The sequence below is a fragment of the Sapajus apella genome, unplaced genomic scaffold (assembly GCF_009761245.1).
Source record: "Sapajus apella isolate SASKATOON/1434 unplaced genomic scaffold, GSC_monkey_1.0 scaffold4, whole genome shotgun sequence".
Taxonomy (NCBI): domain Eukaryota; kingdom Metazoa; phylum Chordata; class Mammalia; order Primates; family Cebidae; genus Sapajus; species Sapajus apella.
The window spans coordinates 57478675-57499580 of NW_022436944.1; the positions used below are offsets into that span (position 1 = coordinate 57478675).

At 40.6% G+C, this 20906-nt stretch overlaps 1 protein-coding gene across 2 annotated transcripts in view; it reads left to right on the forward strand.

Moving 5' to 3' along the window:
* Nucleotides 1-13988, forward strand: part of OXSR1 (oxidative stress responsive kinase 1) — a 99483-nt gene extending 85495 nt beyond the window's left edge. For both annotated transcript variants that reach the window (XM_032270437.1, XM_032270447.1), the window contains 7 exons: nucleotides 2847-2882; nucleotides 6077-6223; nucleotides 7596-7660; nucleotides 10523-10575; nucleotides 12076-12144; nucleotides 12996-13060; nucleotides 13475-13988. In XM_032270437.1, coding sequence (XP_032126328.1) covers nucleotides 2847-2882; nucleotides 6077-6223; nucleotides 7596-7660; nucleotides 10523-10575; nucleotides 12076-12144; nucleotides 12996-13060; nucleotides 13475-13549 — 510 coding nt within the window. In that variant the 3' untranslated portion in view covers nucleotides 13550-13988. The remainder of the gene's footprint in view (nucleotides 1-2846; nucleotides 2883-6076; nucleotides 6224-7595; nucleotides 7661-10522; nucleotides 10576-12075; nucleotides 12145-12995; nucleotides 13061-13474) is intronic.
* The last annotated feature ends 6918 nt before the right edge of the window (nucleotides 13989-20906 follow it).

Consider the following 20906-nt stretch of genomic DNA (forward strand, 5'->3'; position numbering starts at 1 on the left):
TTTTTTTCCATGTCTTTCATGGATCACTGTTTGACAAATTTCGAATGTCTTGAAAATTCTTGCTTCATATATTTTGTCTTTTTTTGCAGAGGTGGGGTTGTTTCAGGTGGAAGGATAAATATGGTCCTTGTTTATTCATCATGGCCTGCAGTGGAAGCCTGCAGTTCTATTTTAAGTGAATGTACTAAAGGGGAATATAAAAAGAAAGAATTCAAGCAACCTGTGATATAGCATTTGACTGTGTGTGCTCAGTCAGGTGGAGTTGATGGAGGAAAGAGAAAACTTAAGCCTTAAACTCCTTTTATTAGGATTATTTTTCATAGTTATATATGCACAGCAGTTCAGAAACTCTTGCAGGATTGAGCAAATGAGTAAATGTCTCTGTTCTTGGGAACCAGGATTCTCACTATAGAAGAAGATTATATGTAAGTATGGAGCAGGGCAAGGTGAGAAAGAATCCTGTGGGGATGAATTTGAATTGGAGGCATTGGTCAGAATTCAAGCTTTGTAAAGTATGTGTGTGAATGAATGTGTGTGCATGTATGTATATATGTGTGTTTACACTTTCATATATTTCTCACCTTTGTCTACTGAAGGGCCTGGAAGCAAAGAAACCCCAATAATGACATGGCTTATACCCAGATAATGGCCTGTAATACCATTCCCTACTAAAGGAAACCAGGGCTCCTTTGAGAAATTATTGATTCCAGGGCTTGAGCAGGGAAAATATAAGAGGAATCTTGAATATTATCTTCTTTTGCTGGAAGGAAAAGATACTTCAAAAAAAACTCATAAGGACACAAGTGCCAGCTTGAAGTTAGTCCTACTGTTGAAATCTGAGACAATTTAACCATCGAAATAAAGTGCAATAATTAATTATAAATAATTTAGAAAATAGGTATCTATGAGTCCATATCAATAACAAATAGAAATATAAAAAAATGGGGGAAAAGGAATGGTTCTTCATTACAATAGACGGCCAAGTGCTGACCAGTAAATACGGATGAGGGTTAGAAATGGAAAGTCATCATTTTAAAATAATCATCATAAAGACAAGATTAGGCAGGAATCATCAATGAAGCTAAATATAGGGGGAAGTTTTGATAAGCAGAATGTTTTCAAGGTCTTAAAGTGTGTCCCCACATACTACCTATTCATTGCAAGGGAAGAAATAGTTGTTGTTTTTTTTATATACTGGAGAAGTAGGAAAATTCCTTGACAAGGAGATTAAAATTAACATCACCAACAAGGGGCAAATGAACATGTGATACAGTAAGAAGGACACGTCAGTTTGTAGAATTCCAAGTGGGAATTCATGTAAATTTAATAATAAGGAAATATCAGAGAAATCCCAAGTGAGGGACATATATTAAAGTATGTGGTGGGAGTGGAGAGAGTGAATTCTCCAAAAATGTTGATGTTCCAGATTTTAAAAATTTAAGAAACATGAAAACTATAATACATGATCCTAGACTGCGTCCTATACTGGAAGAAAAACTAAAGGCTACAAAGGACATTAGGGTCAGTTGACATTTACACTATAAATCAGATAAAATTATATCACTGTTAAATTTATTGAGAACTGTAGTGTGAAGTTATATAAGAAAACATCTTGTTCTTAGGAAATGTACACTCTGATTATTAAGTGGTAAACAGCCATGATAAATGCAACGTATTCTCAAATGGTATAGGAAAAATATATTTAGAAAGAAAGACAAAGTGAGCACCCAAATGATAAAGCAGATGAGGGGAAAAAGGTTAATAATAGATGAACTAGGGTAAAGGGTGTACTTATGTTCTTGTATTATTATTCTAGCACCTTTTCTGTAAGTTTGAAATTATTTACAAAGTTTTTTTTCTTGTACTCTGGATGAATTCAGTATTTACATAGTTTTTTTTTTTTTTTTTTAAGGTTTTAGATTGGCCACTTACTTGGTGTGCTATATTAGCTATTACCTGAACTTTGATACTCCTTAATGAAATGGTGATAAAAGTTTTTTTTTGAAAAAACATAAATTTATCTTTTACATATTGTGACTAAATCCATCATTGGCAGAATTTACCATAACTTGCTATGTGTTTAGAGGTAAGTTTTTTGGTAAACTACAGTGCCTATATCCAGAATTACTGCTAACTTTTATGATTTACCAGATAAACAGCTTAAATTTTCATATGACAGATTATAATTGGTAATTTCCTAATAAATGTGGTTACACCAGATATTTGAGACCTCACCTCAATTTGTATTAATGTATCAGTTTATTTTCACTCCTTTTTTTTTTTTTTTTTTACTGGTGGTCCATGCTTTATTTTTGGACCACCCATGTTTCTTCACACACAAGATTCCCAAGTATCCAACACTAAGAGTAAGGGTAGAAGACTCTTGACATGCAGCATTCAGATCAATTTTGGCTCAAGAGTTTTCTCCATTAAAGCCCAGGCAGAATTACTCTGCTCTGAGAATGTGTTGGATTATTAGCTTAAAAGTTTAGGCTTTGTCTGGGATCTTTTACACATAATATATTCACCATTAGTAGAAAGAATTTTACTTTGAAGAATGTGACAGTCCCATTTTGTTTGCTTAAAAACTCACAATTTTAAAATATGGAATTTTAAATTATGGTAAGTACATTGATGTGTTTGTTACAGGCTCCCTGGACAAACAAATACAGTATTATCATGACAGTTATTTTTTCCAGAAAACTTTTGGTAGAGTTGCTGGTGAGTTAATATATGGATCAGAATTAAATGGAGTTGACTTGCATTTAACATCACTTGCAGTTAGGGACTGACTACAGGTAACCTGAGTTGTGAGTTAACAAGCATCCTCTTTGTATTTCTTTTAGTCTCCCCGAGTGAAAGAATCAATATCAAATTCTGAGGTAAGAAATTGTGATTTTTGAATTCTTGTTCAAGTATATGTACTTTTGTTTTGGTTTCAATTTTAAGTACTTTTTTTTGCGTATGTGTGTGCTTAAATGGGAATGCAACTTTATACCAATCAAATTTTAAAAGTTGGCCTAAGAACTCAGAATGTTCTTCCTTGTATCCTTGATTTTATGAATTTTTTTTTTTTTTTTTTATCTTGGGCTGCTTGAAGTGAAAAGTTATTTGTTTATTTGTTTGTTTATTTACAGACAGGGCCTCACTCTGTCTCCCAGGCTGGAGTGACAGACCTCCCAGGGCTCAAGTGATCCTCTCGCCTCAGCCTCCTGGGTAGCCGGAACCACAGGCACACACCACCATGCCTGACTAGTTTTTGTATTTTTTGTAGAAATGGGATCTCACCATGTTGCCCAGGCTGGTCTCAAGCTTCTGGGCTCAGGCAGTCCCCTGCCTTGGCCTTCCAAAGTGCTGGAATATGCCACCGTGCCCTGCCAAAAAGAAGTGTTTTTGCATTAATTTGTGTGGGAATTTGTCATATGCCACCTGTCCTTTTTGAACTTTTTCAGCCTCTTCTCTTATGAAATAAATTCTATTTTCTGTAGTTACTGCATCAATGTGATAGGAAATCCTGTTAAACAAATTCTTGTTGGGCTGATTTTTCTTATTCTCATTACCAGAGGAAAACAATCATTTCTATGATCTGTTCTGTCATATAGTCTTACTTCCGGCAGCATCTTCATTCTGAGCTCAGTATTTGGTTTAAACACATCTCTTGCTCTTAAACCAATTCTATTCTTGTCTCTTTGCTAAAAAGTAACCTTTTTTTCATTTCTTTTGTATAGAAAGTACATTTGTATATATGGCTGTGTACCTTATTTGTTTACATAGAACTATATTATTTAAGAGTAAAAACAAATACTCTTCCTTCACATATTAACAGACTGATATCAGTCAACTTATATTAGAACTGCCGTTTACTTATATGTGTGGCTCCTCTTCTTGGTAAGGGAATTGCCTTTTCCTGACTCTTGAAGTTACATATGGCCATGTCAGTTACTCTGGCCAGTGACATGTTAACAGAAGTGAGAACCGCTCGTGATTCTCTGTGCCTCCTTATTCCTGCTACCACGACCTGCATCCCTGAGTGAGGATGATTATGGAGCTTATTAGCCCCTGCTGGCGAGAGATAGACTTGAAGTGTGTCCAAGAAACAACTTTTATTGTTTTAATCCACTGACACCTCAGGATTATTTACTTCTAATTTAACCTATGTTAACTAATACTTGATTTCTCAGAAATTGAATGAGAGGCTATTTTACAGATTATCTAGTTTTTCAGTCTTGTTCCTTTGCCTAAATATCATCTCCACATGAACTCCTCACATTCTCATGCTCATTACTTAGTTTTTAAATTTGTGATGAAATTCACATAATGTAAAATTTACCATCCTAATCATTTTCAAGTAAATAGTTTGGTGGTATTAAGTATATTCACACTGTACGGGAGCCAGCATCCACCTTCAGAACTATTTTATCTTCCCAAACTAGAACTCTGTGGCTATGAAACAGTAACTGCATTCTCCCCAGTTGCTGGCAACCACCATTCTGTTTTCTACGAATTTGCCTACTCTAGGTACCTCATATAAGTGGAATTACACGGTAGTTATCCTTTTGTGACCAGCCTATTTCCCTCAGCATAATGTTCTCAGGGTTTATGAGTGTTGTAGCATATGTCAGAATGTGCTTACTTTTTAAGGGTCAATGATATTCCATTCTGTGTGTGTGCGAGTGTATGTGTGTGTACACACACTACAATTTATTCATCTGTCGGGGGACACTTGGTTTGCTTCTACCTTTTAGCTGTTGTCAGTCATGCCATTGTCAACATAGGTGTACAACTCTTTGAGACCCTGCTTTCAATTCTTTGGGGTGTATACCTAGAAGTGGAATTGCTGGGTTATATGGTAATTCTATTTGTAATTTTTGAGGGACCATTATACTGTTTTCCATAGAGGCTGCACCATTTTATGTGCTTATCAATAAGGGTTCCAATTTCTGTGCATCCTCTCATTACTTTTAAAAATATATCCTTTCTGTCTTTACTTTAGATAAATATAAGTACAAACAATTTGGAAGCTAAATAGTCTTTTGAAATAGTATTTATACATTTTCAAAAGTCCTCTTAAAGGCCTACTTTTCTATAAAAATCTAAAACCAATGAGCAACTTATGAATTTTTATGTATGAAGTTAAATGATCACAAAATTTTATTTTTTGTCACCTTGATTTTGCTTATATAATATCACCTCTATCAGGCCTCTGTTATTACTCTTTGAATTTTTTTCTCTTTCAACTTTACATTTTGGACATTGCATCATTTTTTCCCCCACTAACTGCATAATTTTGAATACGTTTAGCTTGTTTTTATACTCAGTATCAGTCATTTCTCCCAAACTACATAATTAAAATTTATGAAATATTTCAGACATACAAAATGACATATATAAAATATCTTTTTTAGTTTTAAAGCATCATATTCATTTTTAAAATGCATTTCAGATATGTTAAGGAATTATTTGTTGATTGTCTTTGTAAGAAATACGAAGTCCCCATCCATGGAAAAATACAACTTCTGTAATTTTGTACTACATACTTAAATCTGTATTTTGGACCTGCAGTTTTTCTGTACAAAGGAATGGAATAGATGTGGTTAAAAATAAACATAATGCAAAGTGAAAGAAGACAGACACAAGACTACATATTATATGATTCCACTTACATGTAATATCCAGAAAAGCAAATTTATGGAAAGTAGATCAGTGGTTGCCTATAGCAGGGTGTGGAAGCAGGAAGGCACGAGAGGGCTTTTTGGGGGTGATGAAAGTGTTCTAAAACTGGATTGTGGTGATGGTTGCACAATTCTATATATTGTGCAAAAATCGCCAAGTTGTATACTTACAGTGGATAAATTTAGAGGAATATAAATTATACCTCACAGAGTTGTTAAAAGTTTAAAAGCCTAGAAGTACTTGACTTCCATTTGGAATAGATATATTCAGAGTAGACACAAAAACTGTACACTGCCCAAAAACTACTTTGAAAATATCACCCTGAAAGGCTGCACTTGCTGTCAGCGACCTGCTTCCCTTTCCACACAACTTAAGCAGCACTGTATGTGTGTTTTTGTTATAGCTGTTTCCAACAACTGATCCTGTGGGTACTTTGCTCCAAGTTCCAGAGCAGATCTCTGCTCATCTACCTCAGCCAGCTGGGCAGATGCCTACACAGCCAACTCAAGTCTCTGTCCCACCCGCCGCAGAGCCAGCAAAACCAGCTCAGGTGAAGCCGGGGATATGCTTTAATGGTCATTCTTTTGGGTAGCTAAAAAGAGCAGATATTAGTGTGGAACACAACCTAATGTAATCAGGTTAATGTCTTGGTAGATTTTGAAACAAGTTAGAAATTCTCTCTTCACATTTTTAAGCATGTACAGGAAAGATAATTTTACAAGGATCGCATGCAGGTTTTTAAGCAACAGAATAAGTTAATGATGGAAATATTCCACACATCAAAAATTTGGGGCTAATTTCTTGTCAGCTTTGTATCAGATAATTATTACATTTACTGTTTCAGAATGCAGCTCATGGAGTTCAACAGAGACTAGGAGAATCGGATGGCTGTACCGTTTTTGTTGTTCACTCAGGCTTATATTTTTATTAATACTCTTTGCTATCCATGGTTTTTCTCTTTTTAAGTTATTTGTCAATTTTGTGAGGGTTGATTTTGTTAAGTCTTCATATTATAATCTGTGAACTCATTTGTCAGGTGCACACAAACTTTATTAAATTATATTCCTTTGAGAGCAGCCAAGTGATTGGAGGCCCCCCAGTGAGCTCCTGCATGCTGTGTAACTCCTGTGCTCTCTTTAAGAAACCTCAGATACTGCATGCAACATGTGGCCTTACCCTACATGGTTAAAGTAGAACTTTGAGTGTCCATTCATTTATTAAATATTAGAAGTTCCATTTTTTTGTCTAACATTTTAGATGAAAAGAAATAGAAATTAAAGGTCTGATTTTTTTTCTCTTTTGCACCCCAGTAGATCATCTTGTGTTCTACCTTTGGAGATCACGGCTTTGAGCATTTCCAATTAGTCGTGGCACTTACTTCGCTTAACTTTTTCATCCCTCAAGCTTTCCACTTCTGCCCCGCATATGGGAAAAGATACAGTTGTCTTAAGAAAACTGATGGAAAAATTAGATTCATTTTATAAACAACTTAAATTGAATGCATGCCCTCTCATAAGCAAGTGATAGCTATACAATTTTCAGAGAGGATTAGTTTAGCCATAAAAAGATTGGAACCTATGTATGGGTTGGATGGGATTCCTGAAGGGCAGCTGGTTCAGGCTCCACCTTTTGTATTGCCATATGGTGCTCTGGCAGATTTTTAAACAATGAGAAACCTAGCTTCGTGTTTTTCACTCTTGTAGCAGGGAACAGGGGTTTCAGAAATATAAAATGTAAATGCTTTTGTTGCTGCCTTGGAGTGCATGTCCTCCTCCAGCAGGGAATGTCCTTGGGATTAGTATGACCTCAGCTGGAGATGAAGAAAATTGCTGCCAAGTAGATGATTCCTCTGCCAGTGACCATTAGTCACTTCCCCACTTAATGTTTCAGGCAATGACTTGATACCTTTGAATGCTTTTTAGGCTTTGTCTTCAGGATCAGGTTCACAAGAAACCAAGATCCCAATCAGTCTGGTACTAAGATTAAGGTAAGTAGACGTTTTGTTTTGTTTTCTGAATATTCTGCATGTGCTCTAATAGTCTGTGCCTGAGAGTAATTGGATGGAATTGGATTGCATGTCCTCTAGCATCAAGCCCTGTTTGCTTGGTGGTGTATTATATTCCTCAGAAATGATAGCAACAGTGTGAGGACCAGGATGTTAGCCGGTGTTATGACTAACTGATGCTCGTGTTTCTTCGTTGTTTCTATGCTAACTGGTGATGAGCTTGTGCATTTGCAGTGTAGCTAGTGTGGTTAGGAAGTGTGGTCCGTAATTGAGGAACAGCTTTTAGGGAAGCAGCACTAACAGGCTTATCTGAACATCAGTCCTATAATTGTGACCATATAAGCACCATGGACTGTGAGATCAACTAACCCAAGAAGGGGAGGACTTTTTTTTTTTTGAGACGGAGCCTCACAGTGTTGCCCTGGCTGGAGTGCAGTGGTGCAATCTCGGATCACTGCAACCTCCACCTCCCGGGTTCATGTGATTCTTCTGCCTCAGCCTCCCGAGTAGCTGGAATTACAGGCACATACCACCACACCTGGCTAATTTTTTGTATTTTTAGTTGAGACCAGGTTTCACTATGTTTGCTAGACTGGCCTCGAACTCCTGACATCGTGATCTGCCCACTTCTGCCTCCCAAAGTGCTGGGATTACAGGCGTAAGCCACCACATCCAGCCCTGGGGAGGACGTTTTTATTGTGACAGGTCAAAAAATGCCTTGTTTTTAGAAGATTAAAAGGAAACCTCTAAATGTTTTCGTACTCTGTTTCTGTTTTGCCGCAAGTACTCTAAATTGGTGGTTCTTGGTGGGAACCTATAGAGAGGGCCTGACAGATTGGTCAACAGGAAGTACCATAGGTAGCAATCTGTTCATTTTAACTGCCCTCCCCCCACCACCAGTAGCTGGATTCAAATTCCAGAGCTTTTTTGTCAGAATAGCTGTGGCTGTTGTATTGCTCTAGTTAGGTCTCTTTCTACTCATAAATGCATTTGGAAAAAAAAAAAAATTAAAGTGTCACTTGAGACAACTTAGACCTTTTAAAACTATAGTAACATTTAAAAAAAGAGTTCCACTGAATTGCTATTAACTCATTACCCTTGTACGTATGAATTCCTAGTCATCTTTCAGTAAGGTCATAATTGGAAATACAGGCAGCAAGAGCTCTTTGGAGAATGTGGTAAGGAGAACATCATTGCCCCTTGCCACTAGGAGCAATGCATTTATGCCACAAATGTGAACAAAGCAGATTTGGTTACCTTTCCTTTACAGAAGCCTACTCAGTATACCTGGTCTCATCTCAAATAATTCTGCATTACTAGGATGTCTTGACAACCTCATGCTGTTTTAATTCTACATAAAGAGTACCACTTGTCTCTTTAAGAAGATTATTGTGACATCTTAATAGACAGTACAAAAATTCTATTTGTAAAATAAAAGACAAAATTCTGTTTGACAAGGTGGAGAAGATACTTGTAAGTGATGTGTACTTAGCTTTCTTGAGAGTAGTTGTAAAGATTGTTATGGAAGTAGGAGGCTGGATTCTTACTCTTATTGGTAAAGACTCTGAAGTTAAGTGGCCAGAAGTGATGATAAGGAATACATTTAATCTAATTTACCATGTTTTTATCTCTGAAGATATTTGTGCCTGGCGTGCCAGTTAAATCACTAAACTTACGCTGAACATTTCAATCTGAATTTTATTGCACTTTCAGAAAGAACAGATTGAATAATTATGTATTAAGCACAGACTAGGTATAGCACTCTTCGGTACTGTGGAAAGATGGATACCTAGAAAAGAGAAAATTAAATGACTCCCTTGATAATCAAGTCTAGGTTGGAAGTTGATTTGAACTATACTAACACAGCTAAAAGCAAATTTCAGATAGTATATACATGCAGAAGTATAAGTTTATATGTATCTGTATAGAGAGAATGCAATGCATGGGAAAATCATTCAGGGCAGCTAATATTTGAGATGGGTAGTTCTGTTTTAAGCACAATTTCAGTAACACCCTCAAGTATGTTATTCATCAAATAGAAGTAAACTCTCTCCATTGTTTATATAAAATAGATTTGAGTCCTAAGTGAGCAGGCATATCTGCCCTTAGATATAATGTTCTAATTTCTATCTTTAACCATAACCTCCAGGGATCCTGTTTAATCTCAGTACGTGGTGGGGTCATCACTGTAACTGTACCTCACCAGTCATGTTTGAATTTCTGGAGTCATGCATTAACTCTGCTACCAGTATGGACCCAATTCCTTTCCCTATTTTCTCTGCCTACCCAAATCCTGCCTATGCATTAAGCCCTATCTAAAAACTACCTCTAAAATTTTTCCTTATTATCCCCCTCTCTCGTGCATTCTTTGAATTCCTATGGAATTTAAGGGAGTATCATGTATTTCATCTTATGAGTCTGCCAAGACTGATCACCAGTGGTAGGCAGCGGATTGTGAGCATGTGGGAGTGGGGATTAGGATGAAAACGGCATCCTGTATCATTTTACTCACACCTCCCTTTGCTCATACATATTTTCCTCTTAGTTTTATATGCTCCTCTTAGTAGGAATAAGGATGGGAGTGGGCCTATAATCTTCTCAAAGGCATGAAATTTTTATATTGATCAGTAAGGGACATAGATTCAAAGGGTTGTAGGACAAGTAGATGGTCATTCTGAATTGGTTTTGCTCTGAGCTCTGCAGTGTGGACATACCTGAATAAATCATGTGATCTATGGGAACAAAGCAGTCTTTCTTGAGGCACAGCTTTCTTAATATATGTTGGCAGACTCTCTTTGCATAAATTTGGAAATTCTCATTTTATGCATTCTGCTTTTTTCATAGGAATTCCAAAAAAGAACTAAATGATATTCGATTTGAATTTACTCCTGGAAGAGGTGAGGCATCAAACGGATTGAAAACAAAATCGCTTCTAATTTGAGATGTGATGAAATGTGTTGTGAAGTTTCTGTCCTTTGTGAAGTTTTGCTTTTAAAGGATAATACAATTTTTCCTGGTTTTGGAGAGTATATGAGTAAGATAAAAATGCAGTTCGTTGACCACTAAACACATTTAGAAAACCTTGTATAGTAACACAGACAGTAATAAATATATAACAGCTCTTCACAGCTTGCTATAGGCCAGGCATTGTCTTAAGCGTTATCTCATTAAATTCTCATAGCAGCCTACTACAGAAAAATTATTATCCTCATATTATTGATGATGAAATCAAGGCTTAGAGAGACAAAGTAACTTGTTCAAAGTCACACAGCTGGAAAGGGGTATAGGCGGCATTCAAACCAGGTCTGTCAGAGTCCAAAGTTCTTGCTTTATACGTAGTCCTCCAGGATGGTAAAGAAACAAGGCCTGCAATCCCCTCTCTCTGACAGAAGCTGAGCCCTGTCATATACTGTTTCTGGCTGTTGAACTTCACCTTGAACACAGCGTGTTTTCTTTCTTGCCTTTATTACTCGGTGTTCTAATTTGGGGAGTCGCCAGCAAATATCTGTTCTGTGTATCATGCTTATTCTTCTTGCTGTCTCACTATTGTGAGCAACTAACCACGGAAAGAACAGATGCAGGTGTACAGAGGTGTATCTGTTTTCCTTTTTTAAAGCCAGGCAATGTCACATTTTCAGGAATTAATTTAAATTGCTGGTCGTCTTTGTGAATGTGTGGACCCTCTCTCCCCAGCAGTCTTCCTGTTCCCTCTGAGGAGCTCAGTGTCAAACCCTTGGGAATCAGTGCCACTGAGTCGGTTGAAGATGAGGTTAATTGGGGATATTCCGTCCTCATCTTTTTAGTAGTTATACCCATTGCTCAGATTGTACCACCTGGGATAGCTAGATACGAAACAAAACTCCCCAGAATGAAAAATTAAATGATTTTAGCATAAAACTTGGAGTCTGATTCCCAAAGAGAAGAGATTGCAATTTGTTGTCTCAATTTTTTTAGAATAAATCATTCTGGTTTTTTAGCCCTGGAGATGTTCAGTATTCAGCATCACGCCACGGAGCTCTGAGAGCTCAGTCCAGGATTGTACTCAAAAACAGGAATTTCCTCTGCATCGTCACTGTCAGTGCTCTTCTGATTGGGCCTGAACCCATCTAAATCACACCATTTAGAAAGTTGTCTTTACATTGAGCTCTGTAAACCAGATATTTGCCACCTGGTTTATACAGAGTCTACTCTCTAGCTAGATCTGTGAGAATTCCTCACTTGAGACAATCCCAGTGGTAGGAAGTCTGTGTGTGGGAGGACTTCCTGTCTTTTTGGTTCTGTGGATCTAGCAGCTAGCTTGGGCCTAGCTTGGCAGTACTGGTACCCACACTGCTCTGGGAGTTAACAGTTTTAAGCATGCACAAAAAAACAGAGCACTGTCTTCTTTGTCCTTGCAGATACAGCGGAGGGTGTCTCACAGGAACTCATTTCTGCTGGCCTGGTTGACGGAAGGGATTTAGTAATAGGTAACTGCCCATGTGCTCCTGTGTCGCTGTCTATTTACTTAGCACATAGAAAAGCAGGTTTTTATTCCACTGAGTAGATCTGATGGTTCTTGAAATGGTTCTTGGCTTTGCTGAAATTATAGGTAATGGGGACAGTTTCTTACACACAGACAAAATTTCACTTATGAGTTTGCTTTGTGATCTTCAGTGATAGTAAGTGAGAGCACACCCAAGGTCTTTAGGAGACTAGTAGAAATTATGGCAAAGATCACAAGTTAAAGTAGGCTTGGCCATATCTGATCTATTTTAAATACATAATTTTTGTGGCCCAAGTGGAGCAAAAATCATTGGAGATTTAGTCCTAGAAAAGCAGGAAGGAAGAAAGAAGGCCCAGTGAGGCCACAGGTCCATGTTACTGAAGGAGAGAACATGTCTGTAGGCACAGATGTCCTGTGAAAGACCAGGTAACAAATAGTTTAGGCCTTGCTGGCCAGGTGCAGTATCTGTCACTTTTAAACCACTCTTAGCTTGCCAGGGAACAAAAACAGACCACAGGCTCGTTTTTGATTTCTGTCCTTGGGCTTTCTGATCCATAAATAAGCAAATCATACCTCTTTTACCTGCATGTCTTTATCCTAGGTTAATGCAACATTTTAAAGAAAGTTAATTTGACAGTGGTTCAAGGTGTGTACTACTTAGAAATGAGTTTAAAAGACCCTTTCATTTGGGGAGTGATTATTTCATCTGTCTGCTTCCATTTTGATTGTACAGAGCATATTCTTAACTACCATTTAAGCTTTTAAAATATGGTTGAAATTGGATTTATGTGACTTCTCATTCATCAAACACCCTCTCCGTTTGTATGATTACAGTGGCAGCAAATTTGCAGAAAATTGTGGAAGAACCTCAATCAAATCGATCTGTCACTTTCAAACTGGTACTTATCTCTTCTTCCTTATGAAAACATCTTACCTTTTACACACTGGTGGCTTCTTCAGACCAGCTTCTATATGCCCTGAGTGATGAGAATATTAAAATGTGGTAGATTGTATTCATTTAGCCTCCCCTGTGCCCTGGGCTGACGTTTCCCTTTGAGTGGTGACTCTTCCTCTCTCCATGTTAGGAAACCTCTGTCCCAGACCCTTGGCTATTCATAAGAGAAACTATTAGCCATTCTGACTCAGGCTGTTCACCCAGCTCCCCTGCCCTCTTTTCTGGAATAAACAGCTTCGTCAGTCTCCTAGGGATCTGTTGCTCAGTGCTTACCTCCCACTATTCCATGTCAGCTTTATTTGCTACCTGCAAGTTTGTTTATAAATAATCACAGTTTCTCATTTTGTTTGGTTCTTAGGCATCTGGTGTCGAAGGCTCAGATATTCCTGATGATGGTAAACTAATAGGATTTGCCCAGCTCAGCATCAGCTAAACCACAGCCCTGGAAGAGGTGGCCCAAGGAGATTCCACACATGCGTATCTCTGTTGCTTCTGTTGGCCTGAACCCACTACTGCCAAAGAACCCAGCAACAAACCTCCCAGCTAGGAGCTTTAGAAGTCTTTCTTTATGTTCTTCCTGCCATCATTCCTCCTTTTCCCACAGGGAAAGTAAAGTTGGATCACCAGTGGCCAGCATCCCCAGAGTTCCGTTAGTAAACTTACTTCATATGTCCCCTGTCTTCCTCCATCTGAGAAGTGGCCCATGTGCTTCAAGGCCCAGGAGGGAGATCTGTCAGCTCATTCTTGCCTTACTCCAGTGATGGCCCAGGTGGAAAAGTAGCAGCTATATTGGGCTTCCTCATCCTGCCTGTTCTCCCACACCTGCCAGGATATGGACATCTTGGGATATCTCTTTACCACTGAAGTAGAATTCAAAGTTGATTGTTCAGCTGAAGCCCAGAGAATTTAATTTAGTGTTTTTTCTTTGTACCTGATGTGAATTCTAGCAACCTTTGTTAGGAAAAAGCACAGCCTCAGATGGAGGCAGCCTAAACTGTATTCTTGTTTTGTTCATGGTGTTTCTAAGCGTTTTGCTGAAGCTGCTCTCAGGCACCCCCTTCTTCATTGCTCTCTCCAGAAAGGGTTGCTAGCCTTAACTTCAGCTGGTGCAAAACATCTGACTGTAGCCGAACTTCAGCCACCGGATCCTTCAGAGTGGAACTTTGGATTGTTTTTACAGACAACATCAAGTAATGGCTTGTAAATGTGAAGCCAGAGGTGGTTTTTGAACAGGAAAATCATAATTCATATCATTGGAGAAGTATTTATTTTCAAATATTGAAGAAAAACTCAATCCTCCCATGAAAATCAGTTCGTCTGGCCTCCAAGTCGTGAGGAAATGGGTATACAAGGCTGGGATTTCTACAGCAATAAAGGAGACTCACACTGGGCCGGAGAGGCCTGCCTTCTGCCTGCCCTCCTGCACTGACCCTTTGGAGGAGGTCTCTGTGTGCTGAAGCTAACTCAAGATGGAAAGTGAAACCACATGTGCCGTGACCTTTAGGTTTTATGAGTAGACAGTGTTCATTTGATTTTCTACAGAAATAATATAAATTATTCTTTAGGTTTAAAAAAGAGCACTCATAATGCAATATGTGAATAATCAGTGAGGTTGATTTTTCTTTTTTCCTACTGTTTCATAGTCAGTCTTTGTCTAACTGCTAGTAACCCTACTGAGTTTTATATATGAGTGGGATACTCGATCTGGCCTTAAAAAGATACACAAAGATGGGCTGTGGGCCCCTGGGAAGGGGGGACTCAAAGATGGGCTGTGGGCCCCTGGGAAGGGTGGGGAGTTGCCCTTACAGAATAGCTCAAGCCCTTTCCAGCATTGTTGGTCTGATGAACAAGGTTACCTTTTCTCTCAGAACATATCTGAAAGCCTTCCCCACAAATAACTTGTCACACCTTTTGTTTGATTCTGAGCCTTTAGTTTTAGTCATGGGCTTTCTTCACCTGCCCTAGGTGCAAAGGCATGTTGGGAAAGAGATGGACGTTGGGAGAAAGAGAGGGGATGGATTTTGGGAGTTGGGAGGAGAGTAGGTAAGATCAGACACCCAAGTCCAAGGTCTCAACAGTCTTGGTAAAAGGAGGGAGCTTGCTGAGCCAGGAGGGAGAAAAGAAGATTGACCAGCTTGCCAGAAAATTATTTAGCTTTTCTTTTTCTTTTTTGTGGTGGTGGAGAGAAACAAGGATGGGGAGATGGGAATGAGGTATAGAAAAGAGATAGCATCCTATTTGGCACAAGACTAGTAGCTTACCTTAGAGTGTGTTTTGTTTTTTTTATTATTTTGATTTCAAACAAACCCATCATAATCTACTTATTTATGAATCCAAGGGGGAGTAGTATCACTCTGTTCTAGCATTCTACGAGGAGATGGTCTGGTGCCCAGCTGAGAGTGAGCAGCAGCCCATCCCCCTGTTCACTTTCTCCAGCCCGTCATTACCTGTGAACTGCAGTGGGGCAGGCATGACAAGTAGAATTGGGCTGAGGTTTTCTGTCTTTTTTCAGTTCATTGTTTGCCCTGCTAGGAATTAGAAGACAGGCACCAAGTCCCAGGACAGTGTTATTTCTTCGGCATGATGTGTGGTAGACTCCCTTTGCTGGCTTGTGCAGTCATACTGAGAAGATACATGAACAGACGCTGCCCAGGTGGAACAGCACGTAACCTAGTGAGTGACCGTACTCCTTTCTGGCAGTGCTGGTTCAGAGTGCACCTCTGTCACTAGGTCCCAGGATCCCCTTGTCCCTGGAGTAGGGGCAAACTATAGCACAAAGTATTATGTGCCAATGCTATTTGTGAAATGTTGGGTCTTTCTAAATGACTAATGGATTTGTTGGGGTTTTTGCGTAAGTTTTCAACCAAATCCTAGAGCCAGCTGATAATATTTAATAATCTGGAGGATAGAATAATGATTACCAATAAGTGGAGATTCCTCCTTACGATGTATGCTAGGTTATGGAAGATGTAAAATATTCAACTTTTTCCTCCTTTTTTTGGACTTTGTATTTTACTGCATGTTTCCTTCCTTTTTAATCAATAAAGAGGACATTGCCCTTAGTGGTGTACGGATGCTTTATTTTAGTGGCCACTGGCAGAGAGCTTTGGGTTGTGGGTCAGGGAATCACCACCAGCTTTAATTTTTCATGTGAATAGAAGCCAAAGTACACGTAAACTGTAAAGTGTGTGTATTGATCTACAGACTATCTAGAAGTGCTTAAAGCCATCACATAGCTGGGGAAACTGCAACCCTAAAAGGGAGGGATGAGGTCAACCCAAGGAATTTGATAGAGTGGGTTATGGAACTCCTTTTATTATCTTGCCCTTAGCATCTGTGACATATGTACATGTGTGTATGTATATGTTTTTGTCCATGGTTCCTGACTCATAACTCCCATAAACCCTTGTTACAGTAAACAGAATCTCTCTCTCTTACCTTCTCCAGCCTCCTTTCCTCTGCCCAAGGCAAGACTCTAATCTTAGGTTGTGGGTCATAAGGCCCTCATTCCAGAGGGGAACCTGCCCTCTATCCTGGAGGAAGGAATGCTACACAGTGAGGCCAAGAAGAATCTGAACAGACAGGCCTTGCTGGGTTTAGATCATACCCTTTTTGTACAATCACATTTTGATATGGTTGTCCATGCTTCTATTCATATCATGCCTATTCAGTAAAGTCTGCATAAAAAAGCCCAAGAGGACAGGACTGGGGGCTTCTAGTGAGCTGAACACATGGAGGTTGACAGGGAAGGTGAACAAGAATTCATCCTTGTGCTGGAAGCTGGGTGCAATAACACACCTGTAATCCCAGCTACTCAGGAAGCAGAGGTGAGGGTGGGTTGTTGGAGCCCAGGAGTATGAAGCTGCAATGAACTATGATTGTACTGCTGCACTCCAGCCTGGGCAGCACAGCAAGACCCTGTCTCAAAAAAAAAAAAATCCACATGCTATGAGGGTAGTGCAGCCCAGTTCCACGGGGACAGAAGCTCCTGTGCTTGGGACTCTTTCAGGCCTCATCCTATGTATCTCTTCATTTAGCTGTTTATTTCTATCCTTTTAAATATTGTTTATGATTAATTGGCAAACATAAGCATTTCCTTGAGTTCTTTGAACTGCTCTAGCAAAATTAACCCAAAGAAGTGTCAGGGGAACTCCAGCTTGAGGTGGGTCAGTCAGAAGTTCCAGAGACCCAGACTTGCAACTGGTGTCTGAAAGTGGGAGCCCCAGCCTTGGGAACTAAGCCCTATGGGGTCTGGTGCTGTCTGCAGGTAGATAGTGTTGGCATTGAATTGGAAGAATCCCAGCTGGTGTTTGCTACAGGATTGATTGCTTGCTGGTGGGGAGAAGTTCCACGTATTTGGGGTCACAGAAGTCTTTGCTTTTAATTATTGTGTGGGTAGGAGAGAAGAGGAAAAGTTGACTTTTCCTAAGAGCATCTTAATCATAGTTGTTTTAAATTCCCAGTCCGGTAATTCCAACATGAATAACTCTTCCTGGCTATCAGAGAAGTGAATTCACAGGGCAAAACACTGCCCAAAAACACGCTGTATTTAAGTCTGGTTCTGATCCCTGCTCTGTCTCTTCAAACTGTGTTTTTGCCTTTTAGTATGCCTTGTAATCTTTTGTTGAAAGCTAGACATGATGTGTACTGGGTAAAGGGAATTCCAGTAAATAGGCCTTTGATGATGTGGGAAAGCATGGGGAGAGGGAAAGCATTCTATAGTCCTGTGATTAGGTCTCGGTCTTTTAGTGAGCTTGTGTGTCTGCTCTGTGAACGTTACCAGTGCTTTTCAGTCTCCCACTCCCTCTCAAGTGGGACAGGCTGGCTAGAGCAGGCTTGAGTTAGGTCTTTCTCTTCCCCTGGGTAGGATAGGGTCTGACAGAGGGCAAGCCTGGTAAAGAACAGAACACTCTGGCTTATTTCAAATGGTTACTTGCCTCTCCTTGCTGGACGCATAAGAGACTTTTTCTCTGATACTCACTGTGTGAACCCAGTAGAGCTCTGGGAAGTAAAAGCCACAGCGACATGGGGGTCCTCCTCTGGAGTTCATCGAGTCTCCAGCAATTCGTCATTTGAAGTTCAGGTTTTCTTATCCTGGTGCTGGTTCCTGCAGAGGTTTCTTGTGGATTTCTGGTCAGGTAAATTCTATTTCTGTGTTTGTTTGTTTGTTTGTTTAGTTTTTGAGTTGGAGCCTCAGTCTGTTGCCCAGGCTGCAGTGCACTGGCGTGATCTTGACTCAACAGTAACCTCTGCCTCCCCGGTTCAAACAACTCTTGAGCCTCGGCCGCCCAAGTAGCTGGAATTACAGGCACGTGTCACCATGCCTGGCTAATTTTTGTATTTTTAGTAGAGACAGGGTTTCACTATGTTGGCCAGGCTGGTCTCGAGCTCCTGACCTCAAGTGATCTTACCCGCCTCGACCTCCCAAAGTGCTGGGATTAGATGCGTGAACCACTGCACCTGGCCTAAATTGCAATTCTCTGTATTTACCTGTGTGTCTCTAGCTTTGTGGGCAGTGTTTTGCCCTGTGACTTTACTTCTCTGACAGATCTCAGAAGAGATTCATTTTTCAGTTTGTTCAACATTTTACTTGTTAAAAAAGAGTGGTAACTTCCAAGCTCCTTCTGTGCCAGACCAGAAACCAGAAGTTCTACCACCAGTTTTTATTTAATAGAATCATTACATTGCAAATTTGAAAGAGATTTGAGACACCATCTAGCCCACCCCTGCAGGGTATCTTTGAGGAATGTCTCCCTGTCCCTCCGCCCGCACACAGACACCTCCCTCCGCTCCCTGGCCATGTTTGCCGGTGGTCTTCCTGATGCTTCCCACATGGGGAGAGTATTCATTCCACTTAAACTGCTCTGCTGGTTAGAAGACTCTTAGCTTTGGCCTTGAATGAAAGCAGGTACCAAGAGGAAGATGAGGAAGACAGCTTCCAAGAGGATACCTTGTCATGGGCCTTGAAGCAGTGCAGAGAGCCTTTGGCGGTTTTTACAGGATGCGGTGAGCAGGAAGGGAGGACAAAGTCAAGGGGAGAAAGAAGTAAACCAAGACATTAGGGTTAGGGGAATGTGGCGGTGACGTGAGGCCAGTGACATTCAGTGCCTCTGTTCCAAGGTTTGGGGATCGTATTTCAGCTGGAGAAATATGATCCAGGGGGTCTTTGGTCAGGCCTCACTCCTGTCAGGAATCTGCCAACCGTACTCTTTCTCTGTTTTAGAATTACACACCGAGACGTGGAAATCTTTAGAAACCATCCTTTATCCAGATGGGTAATTGAGAGCCAGAGCTGGGGGGGACAGATTCTCAGGGCGGATCAGTGGCAGAGCTCGTGTCCTCCCTCCCAGCTCTAGCTCCTTTGGTTACTCGGAGCCAAACAAGACAAAAATCCCTTTCCTGACCGGAGTGAGGAGGTGATGAGGGCAGAGGCGAGGCTTATGTCTCCACCTCAGGTCTTCCCCATAAGGGGAATGCCAGACTAGCCAGTGGCGACTGGTAGCAGCTGTTTTCTTGGCAACTCAATAGAGACAATGCTGAGGATAAGAACACTCAAGGAGTGTTCTGGTCTGGCACAGAAGGAGCTGGGGACAATGGTGATCCTGATGAGAGGGCTTGGGGTGGGGCAAAGAGCAAAGCATGTCCCTGAGCAGCATGTCTGGCCTCGCTTCTGCCCTCCACTGTCTGTCCTGCCTTGACCTGCACTGCAGGCTGACTGATTAACAGGCTCCCTCCAGCTGTGGGCCAGGGCTGCCCCACACAACCTTGCTTCCTTGCATTCCCTTCAGCAATGTTCCTCTGCTGATCCCTTAAAATCGTTCAAAATGCAGAACGTGAAAATGCTTTCTTAGGCATGTATAGCGTATGCACCTGGGGCGTGTGGGCTGCGGTGGAGGCACACTCTGTCCTGTGTGCATTGTCACTGAGAGGGCTCGGGGAGGCTGGGCTACTTGCATCTGTTTACACCTTTACAGTACATTAATGGTTTCCTTCTTGATTGAAGCGGAGCTCAAAGTACAACTGTCATTGCTCTGTGTTCTTGGTGTCTTTGGTATTGAAAAGGCCGTGTACCTCTGCTTTTGGTGGGGCTCCTGGCCTGTATGCTGCCTCCTAAGACTGGCAGGTGTTGCATATCACCACATGCCAGACACTCACAGGAGAGAAAAATCATCAGGATCGAGAGGCCATATTGGGCTGCTGGCAAATTTAATCTGCAGGCTGGGTGCTCGCTGCTCTCCTGCGTATCCACACTGCCTAGTATGGGCTGTCCCTAGAAGGGAAGCCTGTGTCCCTCTGAGTGCTGCAACTACTCTCCGGGTTTTACCGTAGCAGTTTTACCTCTGCCTGTTGACCCATCTACCTGTCTGTCATTTGAGTTGGGTGTGAATTGTTTAGGATGTTGCAATTAGAGGTGGTGCGGGCTGCCTGGCTGCTATAAGGCATCTGACATTTGGCTAAGCTCACTGTTGTGTGCTGGGCCTGACACGGTCCTCCTGGTTCCTCTTGTGATGCCTCTGTCTTTTACACAGTCCGTAAAACATCCTCAGATGATACAAGCTGGAGTGGACTATTTTTTTTCTTTTACTTTAGGCTCTGGGATACATGGGTTGAACGTGCAGGTTGGTTGCATAGGTATACATGTGCTGTGGTGGTTTGCTACACCCATCAATCCATCATTTAGGTTTTAAGCTCCACATGGATTAGGTATTTGCCCGAACGCTCTCCCTCCCCTTGTCCCCCACCTCCCGACAGGCCCCAGCGTGTGATGTTCCCCTCCCTGTGTCCATATG